At 40.6% G+C, this 22432-nt stretch overlaps 1 protein-coding gene across 1 annotated transcript in view; it reads left to right on the forward strand.

Moving 5' to 3' along the window:
* The window catches only part of MCTP2 (multiple C2 and transmembrane domain containing 2), a 170478-nt gene that overhangs the window by 15944 nt on the left and 132102 nt on the right, over positions 1–22432 (forward strand). Inside the window, exon 2 of the mRNA XM_033100384.1 lies at positions 18644–19175. Within this exon, the coding sequence (XP_032956275.1) occupies positions 18711–19175 (465 nt within the window). The 5' untranslated portion in view covers positions 18644–18710. The remainder of the gene's footprint in view (positions 1–18643; positions 19176–22432) is intronic.

Raw genomic sequence — 22432 nt, forward strand, 5'->3', positions numbered from 1 at the left:
TTAGACGCCCGCTTCCCATCGTCCGCTATCCCCAGCCCCTGGCCACCCCCATTCTACTTCCTGTCTCTATGAATCTGACTACGACAGGTACCTCATGTAAGTGCAGTCGTACAGTATTTATCTTTCTGTGACCTATTTCACTTAGCAGGGCGTCCTCAAGGTTGATCCACGTTGTAGCATGTGTCAGAATCTCCTTCCTTATAAGGATGCTCCATACAATAATATTCCATTCTAAGTAGAGACCACCATTTGTTTATCTCGTCATCCACTGATGGACGCTTGGTTTGCGTCCACCTTCTGCTATTGTGAAGAATGCTGCCAAGACTACGGATACACAAATAACTCTTTGAGCCCCTGCTTTCACTTCTTTTGGGTATATACCCAGACATGGAATTTCTGGAACATATGGTAATTCTAGGTTTAATTTTGAGGAACAATTATACTGATTTCCATGACAACTCCACACGATTTTACATTTCTACCCCGCTGACAGTGCACATGGATTCCAGTTTCTCTAACTCCTCACCAACACTTGTTATTTTTGTTTTTTAATAGTGACCATCCTAAAGGATGTCGGGTGATATCTCTCATTGTGGTTTTGATATGCATGTCCCTAATGATTAATGGACTTGAGTGTAATTTTTTAAACTTTTAGTGCAGCTGTAAGACACGACGTTTTGAATTGTGGTTGAAAAAAATTAGCTGGAGAATCAGATGGTCTGGATTTTAGCCACGTATCCTAATTATCCATTTGATTTTCAGTTCCACTGTACTGGGTGCCACAGAGACATAGAAACCACGATTTTTCCATTCGTGTCTCTGGTTTAGTTTTCTTGTCTCTCAGTGTAAGAAAGCTGAAGTGTTTCCTAATTCTGAAGTTTTAAACCTGTAATCTAAGGTTGTAAGTGTCACCCATAGTTCCTTCAGACTAGGTAGGATTGCCTGCCATCAAAATAAGATATGAAAACTCAGATATACAGGGGAAAAGGGAATTATGAGATTTTTTTTTGAAAGGTCTATGATGAAAATACAAAATTTACAACTTCCACTTAATCTTAATTTGTGAGTTTGATTTTTATAAAAATTTAACCTATATTAATCAAATGATACTATTTATTGTGTCTTCACTTGCATGAGATTACAGAGGATTTCTCTCCTCTTCACAGAAAAGCTTCTTAAAAGGGTGTCTCTTGTCATATCTTGCTTTCCTGCTTTCCTAGCTCTCTGCGTTCTGGCGTCTGGGTCCCCAAGACCTCTCTGCCTTCTCAGTAGCCAAAAACAACGGCTGTGCATCAGCCTTCTTTGGCCGGTTTCCCTGGAGTATTTGAAACGGTTGCCCACTCCCTCTTTGAAACTTCTTCCTCCTTCGCATCCTCATCCTGCTCCCTTCCCCTCTGGCTCTCCTGTGCCTCCTTGGGCAGTCCCTGTGAGTTCTCTTTAGTTTGTGGTGCCACCCTGTAGTTCTTCCTGTCCCTCATCCTATTTTCTTTTCACTTGACACACTTGGGAGGGGAAGAGGGTTCCCAACCTCAATCCTGAACTCTCAGCCTGAATATCCGATTAGACCAGAGTCTGTGTCCAATGTAACAACTTATCAGCCCTTCCAACTGAACACGTCCAACAGGGCATTCACTTGCCTTCCTCTGTAAATGGCTTTGGCTCTTATTTCCGTGGATTCACTGGTAGTTCCACTGGATTCTCTGCTGCCTACCTGCAAACTTCTGACGCCTGCCTGTGTCTCACCCCAGCTGTCCCAGCACGTGTCATCACTAGATCACATAATTCAGCTTCTCTGTCAGTCCCCTGTTCTGCATTCTGGTGGCTGTGGCCTTGGTCTAGGTCCTCACCCCCATGGGGTGATGCCTGTCCTATGTCTCTGTTAGCATTTCATTCTTTTTCATTCTTAAGACCTCACAGGTCACAGCGTGCTGTATTGGGATTGCTTTGTTCTCTCCCCTACAGAACTCTGAGTGCCTCAGGAGAATGAATGGTGTGTGTATTATTCCTTGAGCTAATGCTTAGGGGAAAACAAATCTTAGCTTCATTACTGCCACACTCCAGTTTTGTTTTGTTTTGTTTTGTTAACTCGTAAAAGCAGGAGCAGTATGAAAGTTTCTTGACTTTCTATGTCTCATTCGATTGCAGTATTTGTACAATTGTTACCATTCAAGTTCAAAGATGGAAAATGAAAATTTTCTCATTGGCTTAAAAAAAAAAATACCTGGTGGAGTTATAGCTCATTGGTGGGTTGAAACCAACATCTGCTTCTAACGCGGTTCTTTATGCTCCGGAGCACACTGTTTACTTTCACCTTCAATGACTCAGATTTCAAACTATATAAATCGAGTTTGCACATGTATGCACGAAGAGGACGGGGCAGCAGTGGGTGACACGATAAGACGCTTTGAACACTTGCATTGGCAATAGCCAATGCTTGCTTTCTTCATAGCATTTGGATGTCTGTGTAGTTACTTTCTAATTGCTTCTGTTTGTTATTGGTATGTATTCCATAGGATATTTAAATCCCATCACTTTTTATTTAGCCTGCGTAATTTTCTAGACTGTTTCCCACACTAATGCACCAAAATTATCATGTTATCCACAGTGTCTCTTTGTTTTTTTGGTTTTTCTTCCATTCTTATTTTAATATTATGAATGGCTTACCCAGAAGAGAGACTTGGTGATCCCCGCTTATGGATGACATTGTAGCTTAAAGTTTAAGCACAGACTTTGTGGTTAGAGAGAAGCTGGTTAAGATCCTGGCACTGCCGCTTACTAGTTGACAAGTTGCCTAGTACGTATTTCTAGACGTCGATTTCTTCCCATGTGTCATCAAAGTCATTTTACCCACCCCTGTTATGCTTGTGAGACTTCAGAAAGCCCTTATTTAAAAAAAAAAGTGGTCAGTACAGTGCTTGCCCATACTTACACACAATAAAGGGACACTATTTAACATCCCTAAACTACCCACTTGATTTGAAAATTTGATGTGTGGCCAGTGTTTGTTTTCTTGAAGTCTTTATTTCATGGATGAAAATGAGATCAACACAGCTCAGCTATAGAAATGTCCTGAAAACACCGATTTTGTATTCTCATAAGTACTAAGTTATACATATATTTTTGAACGAATCAATTTGAACTGTCCTACTTGTTCTTATGAGAGTAACTATTAATTTGTCATTGACCACAACCTTATGTGACTGGTGACTCTTTATTTAGAAACTAATGACTTATCCACAGAAAATCTTCAGACTCTGTTGCATTGCTTGTAATTTAAACAGTGTCGCTGTTTAAAATAGTGTGAAGTTTTCGTATGGGTTTAGTCTGGCATTTTTATAAAATATTTTATTATACTTGGGAAAGGTCAACGAATGCCAGGCTTGGCAAGGCTGGGATTTATGGAAACACAACTTTTTTTACGTCACCTATTGGGAGATCAGACATGCTTTCCCTCCTTTTTTCTAAAGACCGCATTCAGTAGATAACATTAATTCATATTTTCAAAAATGGTCCCTGACATTTTGATCTTATAGCTATACCCTAATTTTCCTGGTGAGTGATCAGTCTAGCCAAGACTATGGACAGAAATGATTTCAAATATTTCTTTTGGGAAGACGGCTAAGTTTCAAGTTTGATCACGAGATACTTTGGAGAGACCTACGAGAGATACAGGACGTTTTCTTTAGATTTGTTACTATTTGTAATAGAGAGAGCGTTTTCTTCCGTACAACAGATATCTTTGTTATGAACAATCATTTACATATGGATGGCTAGAAAGTTAACTGTTAATTTTTTTTTTTAGCAGTTGGTGGCAGCGCTTATCACTATCTGACATAATAATATTTGAGTAGTAATTTATTTGTACATGTTTTCCCTGAACAGTGATACATCTCATTTAGGTAAGACTTCCAAGAACATACATGTAGTACAGCAAAGGGAGAGTGTACCCCATGAGGGACCCTGGGGTGCTTTGGTAGAAGGGAGTGGAGAAGAGCTCTGGGCTTAAACGCTGGACACATTTAAGGGAGAACCTGGGGAAGCTGGACCAGCTCTGTGGTGGGCGCTGGCCCGAAGTCAGGGCAGGTTACCAGTTGGGTTACCCCAGTAATCTTTGTTCAGGAGGCACAAGGTAGCATTGGAGGAGCTGGCGGGAAACAAATCATCACCCAACAGTATTGGATATTACATCGTTCAACAGCTATGACGTGATCTTGGGGGAGATGTTTTCTGTTGACCTTGCAGTTGGCCTGATCTCTCTCTCTTAGCACGTCACAGTATGATTTTTAGGAGGAGGACTTTTCTCAAATGTCCCGTGAAGATGTTTGTCTGTTCCTCTTGGTCGCGTTCTAGTGTCCAGAATAATTCTTGACAGATGGTAGGAATAAAATACACCCTTCCCCCATGTCTGTTGAATGAATGAACAGCTTTTACTGGTGACATACTTAACTTTGTTGTTAAGTTGTTTCCTTACACACAATGGGGATCCTTTCAGACGCAAATGAAAGTCCCAGGAAATACTTGCACAAATTCTCATGGCGTTGTTTGCATCAGGAGGCTCTTAGGATGTTACTAGTGCATGTATCAGGAAGGCAGAGTGTCTCAGGGATTGGTGTCTTTCCTGGGAGTGTGATTCTCAGCAAAGTAAAGGATGGTTTTGAAAGGAAGCATGACTTTCTCGTGTTCTATTTTCCCGTGTGGACGCAACAGACAGTGGGTGATATAAGATGTGCAGGGCCCAGTATTTCCGGCAGTGCTGTAGATCCACTTGATTGAAATCCAAATCACCAGAAAGCTCAAAACTGAATAGCAAACCGAAGAACCTTTGATTCTTTACTCTTAGCTGGTCTGAGCCGTCCCATTCTTGCTTCATATGGGACACATTTCCCACCAGTGCGATCCTTAAAATATATAACAAATCAGATCCATCCTCTGACCAACCTTCACTTCCCCGTTCCCCCCTCCCACTGCCATGATTTCCCAGCTCCCTTAAAATAAAAATCTAAAATCTTTGCTCGTCCCAGCACCTTCTCTGCTGCCATCTCTTCCTACTGTCCACTAGGCCATGCCGGTCTGGCTATACCGACCTCTTTGGTGTTCCTAAGATACAGGGAGCATGCTTCTGGCTCGGGGGCTCTGCATGGACTCGTCTCTCTGTCTGAACTCCTCTTCCCCAAATGCGTAGTATTTCTCCTTGTCACTTAAGTGTCTTATGTTAACGCTTCCTCTGTGAAACGGCTCCATGTCCCCTCCACTCTGGAACACAAGCTTCAGGAGAGCAGGTCCCCTGTCCAGTTTGACCACTGAATTGAATTCATAAGAAATCAAGTAAGGCTTGGGAAGCTGATCCTGGAGGTCTGTTCAAAAGAGGAACTTTCAGAGTTTATGATAAATCAGATCCAATTCAATCTTCCCTCTCATACATATATCTTTTACATCTGCAGCAGTGGTGTATAATCACGGCCACAACCTGGGAGCATTACAAAGAAAACTCATTTTTTTTTTTTTTTAGAAACTGCCATTTAAAGAATATTTATAGTCGTTTCTGCATATTGACTTTTCATTGTGCTCCAATCTCATGAGTGTTTCTAGTCCCTCTGTGTTGTTTATGATGTCACAGCTAAATCAAGGTTTCAGTTCGCCAGATAATTGGATTTATTTTAATGTTATGCATTTGAATTTCTGCTCTAATTATGAGTAATTCCTCTCAAAGGAGATGCAAATCCTTTTTTCCTACCTTTGTCTCATCACCTGGATGTCCAGAAAGGCCTATGTGTCTACTATTGAAAAATGCAAATTATATGAATGGGCTGGAGGAAGCAAAAGGAAGCAGTGCATAATGTAGTTTGTAAATGTTAGGGTAAACTTGAGACAAATGAGATCATTTGTTGAAATGAATGTTTAATGCATTCCCCAAGAGAAACACCCTTTAGCGGAGCTGACAGCAGTATTTACTGAAAACCCTGTTTAAATCACACTTGGATTTTTTTTTTTTAATACAAGCATCTTGCCTATTTCAGCTTGTCTGGTTTATATTATGTTTGTTACCTGACACTTCATTTTGAAAGAAGAGATACAGTTCTGAAAACAGCCGTTGCCTAAAGGGGGAAAACAAATTCTTTTCTTAGTATTGCAGGTTATTAATTTTTTTTTCAACAGATTAAAGGATTTAATTGTTCAGATGCTCTAGAAACGTTCTCCCCATTCTTTTTTTCATAATACGTCCTATCAGCAGATACTTTTAGAGCAGGCACACCCAATGTAAGTTCACATCTTTACTTATAAATTATGCACATGTACTGTGGTAGCGATATGATATATATTATTAAACACACACAAAAATAGAAATTAAAAGGACACATGGTAGCGGTCTGAATGGAAGTTCCAGTCTTTTCTTCCCATACCCTGTGGCTATCCTGGACCCTCCCTGGAGAATTCTCAGTCTCCTGTGGGGACTCCCTCCCCCAGCCTAGACAACGTCATAGGTTTGCAAGATCTCAATTAAAATGTGTCATGAAAAGTTGTGCAAACTGCACAGGGAGGCTGGAAGGAAAATCATTTGCTAATGGTCCCCAAAGAAGCTCCTTGAACGCTTCTTTCTTCGTCTCCGTAGCACAGCGCCTAGTGCAGGGGGCGGCAGCAAGCGGACATCAGTGTTCCGTGTCTATTCCTGTTCCTGTTCTACGACTTCAGAAGTTATCGCTTCATAAGTTCCAAAAGTTCCGAATTCAAAAGCTTCTGAAAATGGAAACTGGTTTTGTTTTGTTTTGTTTTTTAAACTTATTTGGTAGCAAACACTGACTTGGGTTCTTATGAAGCTATTTGGTCTATGGATCCCATTGACTGTGAATCTCGATATATTTGAGGATGAGGTGCTCAGCCAAACACTTTTTGGGTTGTTGTATAACATATAATACTTCCTCTTTAAAACCTCAAATCCTCAATTCCAAAACAAGCTGGACCCAAGAATATCACGTAAGGGAAGTTAGAGCTGTGCTGCTTTTACTTCTGCTTTCAAGACCGAAGCGCATGCCATGTGGTTCAAGTTCTTGCTAGAAGACCGTTTTGTACACAATGCTACTTTTTGAAGGTCGTGCTTCCTTTAAAGTCTTACCATGTAAAACGTTTGTGAACTGAGCTTCGTTCGAAAAGTATTGCTTGAAGATTGCAGTTGTAATTCGTGCTTCTCGTGTGCGTGCACATGTGTGCTCTCACGCAGACATTTCCTAATCTGGTTTTTGTGAGCAACTTCTAACATGAACTGTTTCTTTTGGGAGATGACTGGGAAATTGCTGGTTAACATACTGGCCCCGCATCATTTATCAAGATCAGTGGTCTGTAAAGTCACTTTTAATTTTAACTTTAATTGTGAAAGAAAATCTGACAGTGACTGCAAGATTTATGGAAGTCATAGCTGCAGTGTTTATATATTCCATTTAGTATGCATCTAAAATATTTATTGCTTCTCGAAGCATATTGCCAAAGGTTTGTGCTATATTACTTTAGTTACGAGATGAATTGGGCATGTAACTCCTGTATGGACAAAAAAAAAAAAGAAAATCTAGATTATTATTTCATTTTTATAGTACAGAATGGACTTCTGGCTTCAATCTTTGTGACCATAAGCCTGTTTACTAAGCAGGGCAAGATACATTATGTACTTGCATTTTTTGGTTGAATACTGTATTTATACTTAAATATAGGTATTTAAGCCAGGGATTGACACATAAGCCCCCAAATGTAAGCTGTTAATCCACTCAGCTATCCATATTCAACTTTCCTTTGTATTTTTCTTAAGGATTTTATTATGCTCCACCAACAACCTCCCTCCTCCCCCCCCCGCCCCCCGCCCCCGATAAAGTTAAGGAAAAAGAATGAAGGTGAAAGGTTCTCAGGTATGAAAAGGTGAAGGTGAAGTCATGTTAGAACAAATTCTGAGGTTAAGGAGAGAGAACTATCAATTTGGCCCCTAGTTCCAACCCGTCCCGAAAAGAAAGGCCTGATTCTCACTATCTTTTAGATAAAAGCACTTGCTCAGGATGTATATACAGCTCTCTTTAAAACTGAGTAATTTTTTTTTCTTGTTTCCTCCTGGGATGCCTGAATATTCAGATGCCTGTTCCACAGATTTATAATTTGTTTGTGTGCGCATGTGTCTGTTGTTCAACTTGGAATCATGGAGGGTATGCCTTGTGCCATTGACTTTCAGATCTCCAGGTCTAGCCAGGCACCAAGTCTTCTGAGGGTCCCTGGCTTCTGATGTGATTGCCAAAACACTTGTCTCTACAAGAGCTGTGTGTTTGCTCTGCCTCTGATTTTATCAGGGATCACATACTCCCAGTGCAGAGGAAGGCACTGTGTGTTCTAGAAAGATAGTGAAAGCATAAGAGAGGCAGATAAAGGAACCTAATCCACTGTGGCTTGTATAAGGGGCCCCATGGACTCGGGACTCGACAGCCATAATCCCCATCTTTTGGTTCATGTGCCTCTGTGATTCAATAGTTGAAAACACACACCCCATTTGTATGCATTTACTTACCTGGAGGTTGTATACACAGAGTTCAGAACTAGTATCAAACGTATGTACATTTTAATTTGCGATAAAAGAGATGTTGGCAAAGGAAGGATTACTGTTGTAAAAGTAGACTGTGTAAATAGTTGCATAACTCAGAAAATTTCTAAGTATTATTCATTTATACACTTAAAATGGGTAAATTTTATGTTATCTAAATTATGCCATGATAGAGAAATTTTTAAAAGGAAGGATGAGATGGAGATGAAATGAGCAGTATATAAACATTTAAAAACCTATTATAAGTATTAAAAACCTCTTGCTCTCACCCAATTTATTAATAATTAAATACTCATTTTTACTAAGAGCAATGTGATTAAACATGTCATCGTTAACATTTTTAATTAACTGTTTGATTAAAGAGAAGCTCATTCTAGGAGTATAATACCCACTCTTTAATACTGTTGCCCGTTTTTCATTATTAGGATTATCTTCAGTGCATAGTTTCTTTGCAAGGATCTCTTTCAGTTAAACTAGGTAACATCTTTAAATCTCTTTAGCCAGGCACACACACGTGTTCCTGTACACGCACACACACGCACACACACACTCACACGCACACTCATTCACTCACTCGACAGCCTCTCGCTCTGAAGCACAGCTGGATGTACTGAGAGACTTCTGTTTTGCCTTCAAAGCAGCTAAAATGGCCCCATGATTGGCTGACAGGTGGACTAGGGAGGGGACCATGTTCTCTTTCCCTTCCTGGCTTTATATTTCTTCCTCAGCACCTTTTACTGTGGGAATTGCATGCATATATTTTTGTGGTGTGTTTGTACTTTTGTTTTAATTTTTAAAAAATCTGTCTCCTCCTCCAGGATGTACATTCCCTGAGTTCAAGAGCTTTGTTTGGTTCATCATGGCATTTCCAGCACTTAGACACCAGCGTCTTCATGGCTTGATAAATATTGTCAAATGGGTGGATCAATCTGTGTGCTAGATCTTAGCAACAATTACCTTTTCGGTTTTAACATAAAGATACATACTCGTACAGGTTCCACTGTTTAACTCCGGCCCACACTGAGGTACTCACACCCAACTCTGCAGACCCCTACCTGTTGACGGCTGGGGTGTGAGAAGGAGATGAAAGGTATGGAGGCAGCCAAGGCCCCGAGCCACAGAGAATGTTTCATGGAGGGGCCAGACAGCCTGTGCTGGCATCTGACTTTTGGCTCACACCCACCTTACCAGGCTTTCCTTACGAAAGGGAAGGGATGGACAAGTTTAAGCAGAAAATGAAACAGGTCAACATATAATACCTTATTCAGAACAATGTAAGGCAGTTTTGAAATATTGTGCAAAGGGGTCTGCTGGTGACGTTGGAAGGATTAATGTGAAGAGTGACGTTGGGACATACGACTTTTCCATATTGGCTGGACTCAGGTGACTTGCATCATTTCAATTTGTTTTCAGGAACTGCTGTGTAACTTAATTGGAATACTGTTGGTTCATATTGATTACTTTATATACATATACGTATACGCATATACGTATACGTATATATATGGTTGTCTCCCTGAAAATAAGACCAGGTCTTATATTAAGTTTTGCTCCAAAAGACGCATTAGGGCTTATGTTCAGGGGATGTCATCCTGAAAAATCATGCCAGGGCTTATTTTCTGGTTAGGTCTTATTTTCAGGGAAATGTTATATATATATATATATATATATATATAAAACAGGCTTATTGTGGTTAATTTGTAGACTAAAATTTACCCTTCTTAGCTCTACAGTTGTCCAAGTTGGAGAGAGAGAGTCTTATAGCCACCACCACAATTATACTGTAGAAAGTTGCTGTTACCCATCTAACGTTGCCTTGGACTCTTTTGTAGTTAATCCCCTCCCCCTGCCCTAGCAACCACTGATCTTATTTCTGTCCATCTAGTTTTTCCTTTACCGGAATCTCACAAAAGATGGTCTCATGCAGTATATAGCCTTTTGCGTTTGGCTTCTTTCATTTAGCATAACGCTTTTATATCCATCCATGTTGTTTTGTGTATTAGTTTATTCCTTTTTTATTGTTGAGTCGCATTCCATTGTATGGATGTACCTTACCATTCAAATCCATTCACTAGTTAATGGGAAGTTGGGTTGTTTTAAGTTTTTGACGACACTGAGTACAATTTTCCTAAACATTTCTGTACAGGTCATTGTATAGACATCTGTTCTGATTTCTCTTGAGTAAATACCTGTAAGTGGGCTTGACGGGCCTTGTGGTGAGTGTATGTTTAGTTGTATAAGAAACTGTCAAATTGTTTTCCTAAGTACCTGTACCACTTTTCATAACCATCAGCCATTTACAAGTTCCAGTTGCCTTGCATTCATGCCAACACTTTGTAGTGTCAGTTTTTCTGTGTTTGTTTGTTTGTTTGTTTTCAGCCATTCTAGAGGAGAGTTGGTTTAGTTCTGAGTGTAATGATTTGAATATGGTCTTGCTTTCATTTTCCTCTTTTTAAATCTATATTTTACTGGCATCACTTCCCTTTTCCTTGAGGACATCTCCCCACCTTGCTTTCTCTTTCACTCTCGCCTTTTGTATACACTAGAATTAACACCTCATTAAATACGATCACCGGTTCTGTTTCTGCATATTTGTGGTACGTGCTACACACTGCCCTGCCCTCCACAGAATTCTTACCATTAGCAAATACACGTCTCGTGGGCAGTTTTTGTTTCCCTCTGGTAAGACCCAATAGGCACTCAGGTAACTCTTCAATCCTGATTGCTTTTTAGGAGGTAAGAGAATAGAGTCAGCCCTGAGAAAATTATTATTTTTAAAAACACTCTTCTTGGTAATATTTTTTTGTATATTAGATGTGACTGGTAGCTTTTTACGACTTGAGAGAAGCACATTTGCCAGATTTTTAGTTCAGATTGGGGATCAATTAATGGTGCACTGTTATTGATACTATTGTTTAAACTGTTAGTATAAGAACTTTTTAATTGCTCTAGCTTCATTACTGTCTTCTTCTCTTAGGATCGAATGCTATTTCTAAAGCATCTATTGAAATGTCTCCTATTAAAGCAGTTAGGCTAGATTGGGCTTGGTTTCAAATTCTGGCATTTTCAAGCTCTCCTCAAATTTAATTGTAAGCATAATTAAGGTTTTAGGCAGATAATAATATAGATTTAGCCCTACCACTTTGGTTGTCTGAATCATCCTCTTTTCAGTGATTTCATTGTGAAGATTTGGGCTTGGTTTCAAATTTTGCTAATTTTCAAGTTCTGATCAAATTCAGTTGTAAGCATAATTAATATCCTAGACAGATAATCACATAAATTTATCCCTACAACATTGAGTATCTTGAGTCATATCCTTTCAAAGACTGCCTTATTGAAAACTGATGTCTCAGTATTAATTTTCAGTGTTTCTTAGGGAAGCAGTCTCACGGGGAGCAGTGCAGATCTAGACAAGCCTGGCTTTCAGTTTGCAGCCCTCTGAGCCTGGACAAGTTGCATTTTCCTGGCCTGTAACATTGGAGTAAGAATACATGTTGCATGAGGTCATTCTGACCACTTCTGATGATGTATGTAAAGCAGGGGACACAGGCCTAGATATTAGGTGGGTACAAAAGTAATTGCCGTTTCAAAGGTTAATTGCAAAAACCGCAATTTTGGCACCAACCTAATACATAGTGGGGACTGGTAAAGAATAGTATGGGGCTGTTAAGCGTGAATTACGTGAAGAACTGAATCACCTTCTCTTGCACACAGTGTGTATTGCAAAGACGATGCAACTATTTATTGCACAGTAAAAACTCCGGTCTGTAGTTGCATGGCAGATAATAAATATCCTGATAAAGGAATTCAGAAAATGTGTGTACGTGTGTGTGTGTTGGTAAGTGATGGGTAGCAGTTCAGTCAACAAACAATTATTGATTGAGCACTGTTGCCATCGAAGCTGTGCTTTTAGCATTTAGATATTACATTCATCCACCTCTAACCATGATCAAATCCTTCAACTTGACTGACATCCCTCTTCTCCTTCAGTGTTCTGAGAGTCATCTAATCTGTTGCCTCCATTTCTTCCTTTCCCACTCCGTTCTGAGCCTACTCCACTCAGGTTTTCTTTTCCCTCACGCCACCTCCAAGCGACACCTGATGTCCCTGACCACTTCCTCTGTAAAACGCCCTTCCTTTGTCTTCTCTATTTCGAGTTCCGTTTATCATAGGTGGTACCACATTCTCCCCACCGCCAAGCCCACAGCTTTTTATTCTTTTTTTTTTTTTTTTTTTTTTTTTTTTTTTTTTAGAGTCTCCTTTTCAAGTTAATCGTGCTTGAACAGACTGTGAAGGGCTGGAGTTCCTTAAAGCTCATTCCGTCTTTTCCTTTTATACTCTTCCTGGCAGTCTCAGCCATTACCAGGCCTCTAGTTCCCATCTGAATGCCAGTCTCTCCAACGTCTGTCTCTAGACAAGGCCCCTGTCTTGGCTCCACTATCCTGTGCTCGGCGGCCACCTGGGCTTCTCCACTGGAAGTTCTCAAGCACAGACAAGCCAGCACCCAGCTCAGAATATCCCCTGAACATCTGAACTTCTGAGTGAATGGCCCTAGAAGTCTTTGGCTGGACTCAATCCCGATATTCCCGTCTCTCATTCCCTTTATGAAGTTCTGTTAGCAACTGCCGAATAAACCGTAAGCTGGGCCATAGAGAAAGCGTCCAACTGCAGGGGAACAGAAACACAGGAATTTTTTTTTTTCTGACTTAATCCTTAAGAATTAAGCTAGAAGTCAAAATACCGTGATAACTAGACAGTCCCATATATTTTAGAAATTAAACACAGCACTTTTAAAAACCCTGTGTGTCGCGGAAGAACTCAAAATGGAACTTAGGAAATATTTTTAATTGAATGGTAATGAAAATAGGACGTATCAAAAGTTATAGAATGCAACTAACTCACTATTAGAGGGGATTTATAGTATTAGGTGCATAAATAAGAAAACAGTACAGTTTGAAAAATCAATATCTAATTTTCCATGTCAAGAATTTTTAAAAAGAATAGCCAATCAAACTCAAAGGGTAGAGAAAGAAGGAAATAGTAAAAAATAAGAACATACATAACTCAACAAAGGAAAAATGAGTTTCAGTAAACTGATAAGTCTCTTGTAAGACTAATCAGGAAGGCAAGAGATAAAGATAAATATTACATATATACTGTGACATATTGAATTGGAAACCCTGGTCAGTGCAGAAAGAAAAGAAAAAGGTGTTTTGGAAAAGATGAGACAAAACTTTCCTTATTTTAAAATAATTTATAAGTCTACATTGAAAACTGAAATTAATTTTAATTTAGAGATAAATCATTAGGGTTAATAAATGAACTCAGCAAGATGGTTGGAATTAGAATTCATGTATAAAAAGTCAATTGTTTTCCTGTATACTAAGAATTCACAAGCCCATATAAGAAAAATAGTACTAATTACTAAACTGTAAGGTACTTAGGAATTAATTTAGCAAAGTATGGGGAAAGTGCCCATTGTGAAAATTAAAAAATATATATAACTGATGATTATTAAAGGATATAAGTGTCTATAGCTGCACAGATACCATATGATTTAGTGATCATACTCCTTGATATTTACCCAAAAGAGCTGAAAACTTATGTCTGCATAAAATTATGTGCACAAATATTTACAGCAGCTTTATTCACAGTTGCCAAATAATAGAAGCAGCCAAGATATCCTTCAACAGGTGAGTGGATGAATAAACTGTGGTCCATCCATATAAACAGAATATTATTCAGTAATAAAAGTCATCTGTTCCTTACATGGAGCTCATCTGGAGAGACCCTTCTATTAAGGATAGTCTCCTTTGTTGGAGGAGTGGGTTGTTTCTGTTACAAGAACACTTAAATATACCCAGGTGTACAGATTCTTCTCCCAGTTCTATCAGAAAGTTCTATCAGAGATCTGAATACTGTTGAATGTCATTTGCCTTTATCTTTTCCCATAAGGGAAGTATTCACTTTGATTGAATTTAGATTAGAGTTTTCTTTTTCCTCCCCATTTTATCCGGATGTGATATGAAATTTTCTTTCTGGTGAGAAAACAAAAACAAACAAACAAACAAAAAAAACTTGATGGTTAGCCAAAAAAGATAGCTCAGTCGTGAATGACACGTTCTGACTAGTGCTGTCGTTTGAATTGGTATTTTGATGGTGAAAACAAGGCCTTTTCATTACATTAGCCCTCACGGAGAACTTCAAGAAGCACCCTAGGAGTCTAATACACATAATAATAACTTATGCTGTTGTCATTCTCGGGGACCTCTTGGCTTCCTTGTGTTTCTTATTCAAACACTGGTTGTGGTTTAGATTCAATCAGAACCTTTGGGGCTGGCGTTTAAAAGGTTTGTGGTTCGTTTTCCATTTGGCCAATTGCTAGCAGCCAGCTGGGGAGGATGTCTGGGTTAAAACCATAATAAATGAAATTTCCATTAGGCTCCTTGGCTTGGGACCATTTCCTGTAAAGACTTTGGCCTACCCTTAGTGGTTTGAAGAAGCAGAATGCTTATTTTCTTTCAATACATGAAAGCTGAAGTTTAGCAGGTACAGTAGTCTAGGTATCTTGTGTCGTGAAGAACTGTGCTTGTGCAGGGATGGTTTGCAGAGCATGGCTTACGTTTTAAGTCACAGCTCTTTGGATGTGGATGACAATCCCTGATGAACTTAGGTCACGGCAGAAAATGGAACAAATATTATGTGTGCGTTTCTTTATAAATATCCTTTGGGATGAGGAAAACTGAACATAGTTTGATTCTCAGAGAGTTGGATTTATCTCACCAGTGTTTTTTTTAAACGTGACTGCTCCTTAGATTTGTTCTTTGTTAAGTTTCTTTTATTCTGAAGAATGCAGTGTTGACGCAGGGGTGACATTTTCAAGCATCAAAGGGACCACAGTCCAACAATGTGTTAGCTTTGTGCACACCTTAAAGGACACTTTTTGCCTGGGGACATATTTTTGTGTTTCTATGTTTGCAGTTTGTACACCTGGCTCTGTATTACTTGCATACATGGGGACAATTATGGTCAGAATGCTTTTGCAAAATTTATTAAAAGAGTTCCGGTTCCCAGTGAAATGGAATAAAACCACTCCGACCTTTTCCCCCCAATAGACACAAACATCAAACCTGTATAAAATGCCTAAAGTTAGTTGAGGTCTGTGAAAAGTAAATATCAGCATGTGGATTAGGGAGGAAGACTAGAATTGCAATATCACTGAACTAGGAGGGGGCTCCCTTTTCTTCTCTCTCTCTCCGCTAAGCCCCCAGCCTGAATTCAATGCAGCCCAAAATCTAGAAGTCAATATTGGGACACAGACAGTGGTCCAAGAGACAACCTCTAGTTCTGGTGGAAGGAGCAGAAAAGGGAAGCCCTGAAGCTCAAAGAAGAGGGAGAACTCTTCCGCCTTTTTTGTTCCCTTTTTGTCTGTTTTGTCATGCCCCCCACTCCCGGGCTATCTTGTGGTAGAGGAAACAGCAGCAAAAGCAGCTGGCAAGGGGAGATTGCAGGAGCCAAAGCAGTGAGTTAGTATTGGGTAAAGCTGTACTCGTTCTGACAGGTAGGGCTAAAGCACTGCTTGCATGGTTTTCCTTCTCTCCCCGCCCTCCTTCTTTTCCCTCCCGCCTCCCCTCCATTCCTCCCTTCCTCCTTTCCTTTCTTTTCCTTCCTTCCTTCCTTCCTTCCTTCCTTCCTTCCTTCCTTCCTTCCTTCCTTCCTTCCTTCTTCCCTTCCTCCCTCCCTCCCTCCCTCCCTCCCTCCCTCCCTTCCTTCCTTCCTTCTTTCCTTCCTTCCTTCCTTCTTTCCTTCCTTCCTTCTTTTTTAAATATCTCTCAATCCTCCCACTGCACTGATACCGTCCTAGAAGTGGGTTGTTTCTGATTGGAAGAGTGGAAAGGGGCGTTTCAGGGTACCAGACAGTATCAGATTAGGAGGGGATTAGGAAGTGATCCCATAAAGTAACTCCTGGACTCACCACAACACACACATGCATGGATCTGATCCTTCCGAGCATACTGAGGGCTTTGGGAAGGCAGGTAATGATGGGGACTCCACCCAGGAGCCAGACTGCCCCCTACGTGGTGGTGCACACCCCCTGCAGGTCCCAATGACCCTGCATAGCTTTTGCAAACAGAACTGACTGAGCTGTTCACAGGAGGTTGGTTGGAATTTATGGCCGGAAGCTAACCAAATCAACTACCTGGGAAACAATAAAATCTACATTCTCCATGGATTTAAATAAGGAACAGGATTTTATAAGAACATTTAATCCATACTGGCATATGAAGAACTACAACAGTCTCAAATCACATGGGAAAAGACGGTTAACAGATGACAATGAAAAGATGGCTCTAAAGCAGCTACTATAAAAATGCTCGAATGAATGACCATGAATCCTGAAATGAAAGTTAAGATAGAAAGTATTAATAAAGAAATAGGAAGTAGAACCAAATGGCAATTTTAGAACTGGAAAATATAATCATCCCCACTTTGCCCTCCCAACCCCCCGCCCCCCAAAAAAGCATCATTATATGGATTTGATGACAGAAGAGAAAGAAAGAGTAAACCTGAAAATAAATCAATTGAAATTATCCAATGTGAACAAAGGAGAAGAAAAGCTGAAGGTCTCAAGTTTGCTTTTCTGAAAATTTCCTTTATAGTTTTGTCAGTTCTTCTGACCTGGTACATTGGAATAAGGACAGACCTCTCACTTTTATAAATGTTTTTCTCTCTACTCATCGTTATTTTAATATAAATTTTAAAGATACTAGATGGAACCCTAGTTGATATGAGTATGTGTTTGTCCTTCAAAATACACACTTAACTCGGGAAAGGAAGAGGAAAAGTTTGAAACAGGGAATGGTGAACTACAGCCTGCTGCCCTTGTTTATAAATAAAGTTTTATTTGTTTGCTGACTGTGGGTTTAGAGACATGGAAAGGCCCTCCCTGGGTCATAGTGGTTAAAAGATGCTGTTAACTGTTTTGGGAAATGTCTTGAGCTCTGTTTATCCCTGGAGAGAAAAATAAGTCTTACTTTATAGTTTTAACTTTTTGCAAGCTCTATTGATGTATAATTGACAAATAAAAATTGTGTATATTTAAGATGTCTAACTCGATCAATTCAATATACACATACATTATGAAATGAGTACCACAATGAGGTTAATTGATGTGTCCATCACTTCACATAGTTACCGTTTTTGTGTCTGTATGTGGTGAGAACACCTAAAATCTACTCTCTCAGCAAATTTCAAGCATGTTATGAAAAAGACAAGAGGTGACAAGTGTCGGGGGTGGTGGGGTTTTGGAGAATGGGGAACCCTTATACACTGTTGGTGGGAATAGGAATTTGAACAGTTATATGGAAAACAGTACAGAGTTTCCTTAAAACATTAAAAACTAGAACTACCATATAATCCAGCTATCCCATTTCTGGGTATATATATCCAAAGGAAATGAAATCAGTATCACATAGTGATATCAGTACCCCATGTTCATTGCAGCATTATTCAGAATAGCCAAGATATGGAAACAACCCACCCAAGTGTCTGTTGAGGGATGAATGGGTAAAGTGTGTGTATATGTGTGTGTGTGTGTATATATATATATATATACACACACACACACTCACATATATACACACATATATTTATATATGTATATGTATGTATGTGTATGTATATATAAGTATGTGTATGTATGGGTATATAATGGAATATTATTTAGCCATAAAAAGAGGGACATGCTTCCCTTTGCAACAACGTGCATGAACCTGAAGGACATTATGCTGAGTGAAATAAACCAGAACCAAAAAGTGCTCTTTTTGAGGCATTCTTTGTGTCAACCAAATAGTTTCATTCATTGCTTTAACTTTTCTGTAACTTCTTTAATGAAAAAAAATCTTAAAAATTCAGTTCGTTAATCTTTTCCTGATGTTTGTCCATGTACCGATCACGTGGTTTACTGTTGATCCTTCGATGCAACGTGCACAGTTTTTGAGTCATGGTTACCACTTGGACGGGCCCTGACACCACGAAGTTTCACATTCCTTCTCCTTCTCTTCTGTTCTCTAGGAGTCCCTGACGTTTTCAGTCCAGACGCACTCTTTTGTGGAGTCACTCCTGGGGTCTTCATGCAGCCATGGATCTGGATAAACCGTCTGTCTGGGGCTCATTCAAACAGAGGACCCGGCCTCTATTACTCAACCTGAGCAAGAAGAAGGTGAAAAAGGACCCCAGTAAACCCCTAGACGTAAGGGGCAGGCGTGGCCTGGATCGTCGCCTCAGCCTCTCCGTGCCTGACCTCCTGGACTCCAATGCCTTGGCCCCGGAGGGCCGGCCCTACTCTGGGCCCCAGTCGTCTTACACTTCTGTGCCCAGCAGCCTGTCCACTGCGGGGATTTTTCCCAAGAGCGGCAGTGGCTCCTTGAAACAGTCTGAAGAAGACCTGGATTGGAGCCAGGAGGAAGCAGGCCACCTCCACGCGCTGGAAACAGACGCCGAGGAGACCTTCGCCTCTCCCGCCGACAGGAGGGCTTCCAGCAATGGCATCTTTGATCTGCTCCCGAAGCCACCGCTGGGGGAGGAGGTGCTGGGTGAGCCAGAGGTGAGACCAAGGCTGGGCGCTTTCCTGTTCCCTTTGCTTGCTTGCTTTTTATTTTTGTTTCCTCTTCTTTTTAAGTGCATTCTGTGCCCTTGGAAAATCTGGTTAGGAGTTATTTTCGTGGTTAGCTTGGATGGAGAGAATGTCATGTACAAGAATTTAAATTAAGGTAATATTGATTGCACCCAGTGTTCCCATTAGTTTCAGGGTTGACCTCTGTGTATTTTAGAACTATTACAAATAACCTTTCCGGGACACTTGAAGGCATTAAAAGCCCGATTGGATGAGTTTTCCTTTTTCCATCTCCTGGCAAAGAAATTAAGAGCATAACTTTTCCTTTAAATTTGCTTTACGTACGTGCCCGCCTCTGTTTCTATCTCTCTCTGCACCATCGCCCAGTCCTGCCATAGACGAAACGTGCATATTTTCCCAGTCCTGAGAAATGTATGAATGTATGTCTTCCCTTGACGGCTAGAGAGTTTGAACTCCTCCTGTTTCGTATGTGTGTGTGTATGTGCGTGTGTGTGCACACATATCTGTGGGCAGCTTTCACTTCCATTTGCTAAAAAAAAGCCAAAAACTAAAAGAAACAATTTCTTAGCAATTCGGTGATTTCACAAAGCTTTTGTATTTCAATAAGATAAAAGGGCCAAATATAATTATGAGACAAATCTTGCATTTCTAGGAAGAGATTAATTTAAATTCAATCACTCGATCGTGATTTGACGGTCCATGTAATCATACATGTATATATTTAAGTCCTATGTTAATGACACGGAAGTAGACTGCACTTTCAGGAAAGGGGTTAATTTTTCTGTATTCCAGGTTACTGTGATAATTGCATAGAAAACTGGTTATTCAATTGGGATTTTTGGTCTTACTATTAGAACGAAAGCCTATTAATTATGTCCTTTATTTCAGCCTCATGGGGGATGGGCTTGTGGATATTTGGTGGATATATTCCAGATTCATTTGGAAGCATTATTATGTTAAGATACCACTATCCATTAAGTGACTTGACTTAACTATTTTTTTATTACCAGTGATATTTATGAAATTCTTTTTATAACAATTTTATGATTTTTACTGCATTTATAGATTTGAAATGTGTGTTTCCACTAATCAAAATGTAAATTAAGTGAATTATTCCACTAGCTCAGTATGAAGGAGGTAACTTATTGAATAATGAACTGAAGGTTAATCTTTACTTCTTGTTACGTATTAACTGTTGAGAGAAAAAAAAGGGTGGGCTTCTCGGCTTTGATATACAAAGAATTTCCCATTAGAAGAATTTTTTCGAAGTTAGGGCTGTTAAACTATTTTAGCATTTCAGGAGTCTATGCCGAATATAAAAATTTGCATGCCTACTCTAACTCAGGCACCATCAAGGTCACAACTGGAAACAGAGATGCATAAGAGGGTGACCCTTGTCTTCAGGTTCTGATCTGTGGGGAGACAGCTTTGCATGGCACTCAGAGAAGCCTAAGAGGCAAACATGTCTGTGCAAACCATCCCTGCCTCGTCTCCTGGCAGCTCAGTGGATAGAGGAGATCAGTGAGTGGAGCGCTAGGGAAGGTCCATGCTGGCCCAGAGGCTAAGCAGGAAATGGCAGGTGAGCAAATGTGGTGACCACGGGCCTGCAGTGTGGATGGGTCAGTTGAGGGGGAGGGGCTGAGCCTCTGCCCTGCCTGGGCGGGAGGCCCGGGAGCTTTCTGCAGTGACACAGGTCTGGGAGGGTGGGCTGTGCAGAGGGGCCGGTCAGTGGTGGCAGGTGGCCCACGGATGGCTGGTAGATCCATGCTTGGTTATTTTCTCTTCTCCAGGCTAAATGCAGGGAAGCCTGGAATTAAGCAGAGTTCTTGAAGGATAAGTTATTCTGGGTAATTGTATTTTCCCGTTCAAGTCAGCATTTTTTTTTTTTTTTTTTAATCTCCTCTCTTGAAAAAGAATCTTTTGCTTCTCTTTTCCTGCCCTAGGAAGTACAAGATAGAGACAAAGGCTGATTCTTTCTTCCATGGCCACTTGAGTGTCATTTATCTGCTTGGTGGCCCCTTTGCAGAGGATGGAGAGCCTGGGCTGTAGCTTATCAGACCTGTAGGGTCACCGGGGTCAAGTGCATTGTTCTGCCTCCCCCTGCCTTCCTCTCCGCTTCCCCCACTCCCTGCTGGGTAGAGTGGGAGGGTCTGCATTGGGTGGGGCCCTCCCGCTACCTGAGAATCCACTTTACCTGGTGGCACAGAAGCTAGCCTCCCCCCTGCTTATCTTCTCCACTAACTATGTACATTTGGGGGATGGGTGAAGCTTTGTCTCCTCAGGGCTTAGCGTGGTGCCTGGCACATAGCATGTGCCCCACCAGGATGCGTGTGATACAGGCATTAATAATAGCTGAGTGTGCATGCAGGTTAATAGGGTTTTGTAAGTGTCTTTATTGTGAGATTTCTTCAGTGTACAATTTAATTAAAGTCGGCATTTTAAAATTTCATTTCGGAAAAATCCCATCGCACTGTAAATGAAATCTCTTTGTATATAGACAATAACTGAAACTATAAAAGGATTAGGTAGGTGTACACTTATCAGCCCAAGTGTAATACGAACTTTAAATTTGAATTTATTTTCTCTGCCTTTTTATAAGGAGAGGAAGGGACAGAAACAGGTAGAGAAGAGAAGGCAAGGGTGTGACTGGCTAAGACCCTGAGAACGTCACCAGGCACCGAGGCCTGGACTCGCTGTCTGGCTCTGAGGACTGACTCATGATAACCACGTGATCAAAGGACCGAGCTACAAGTGGCAATCCCTCCTGCTGTCGTTTGCAATGAGAACTGAATACTTTCTAGACCGTCATGTCCATTTCGTTGTTGTCGAGTTACTTTGGAAGTCAAATCATGATCAACACCTGTTTCATTACCTCGTTGGGAGAAATGATCACGTTAGCGCGTGGCCAGCCGTGGAGAATCCACGTTGGGTCCTTTCCCTCCCCGGAGTCAGCCTGCGTGAGAGGTCACATAGGATCAGGAGATGGTTTCGTGAATGAGCAAACAGGAGTTTTCCACACTGAACAGCGTGCGGCCTGCCACCTACTCCCCAAAGGGACCCGGCTGCAAATGAGAACCTGACACACTCACATGGTATTTGCAGTGGAGCCAGGATTCTTAAAGGTTCATGACATACACTCTCTTCCTTCCAGGGGGTTCAAGGGCAAATCCAAATTCTTACTTAAGACTTCCTTGCATGACCTCTCCCTTTTTTTTTTTTTTTTGATT

The sequence above is a fragment of the Rhinolophus ferrumequinum genome, chromosome 28 (genome assembly GCF_004115265.2).
Source record: "Rhinolophus ferrumequinum isolate MPI-CBG mRhiFer1 chromosome 28, mRhiFer1_v1.p, whole genome shotgun sequence".
Taxonomy (NCBI): Eukaryota; Metazoa; Chordata; class Mammalia; order Chiroptera; family Rhinolophidae; genus Rhinolophus; species Rhinolophus ferrumequinum.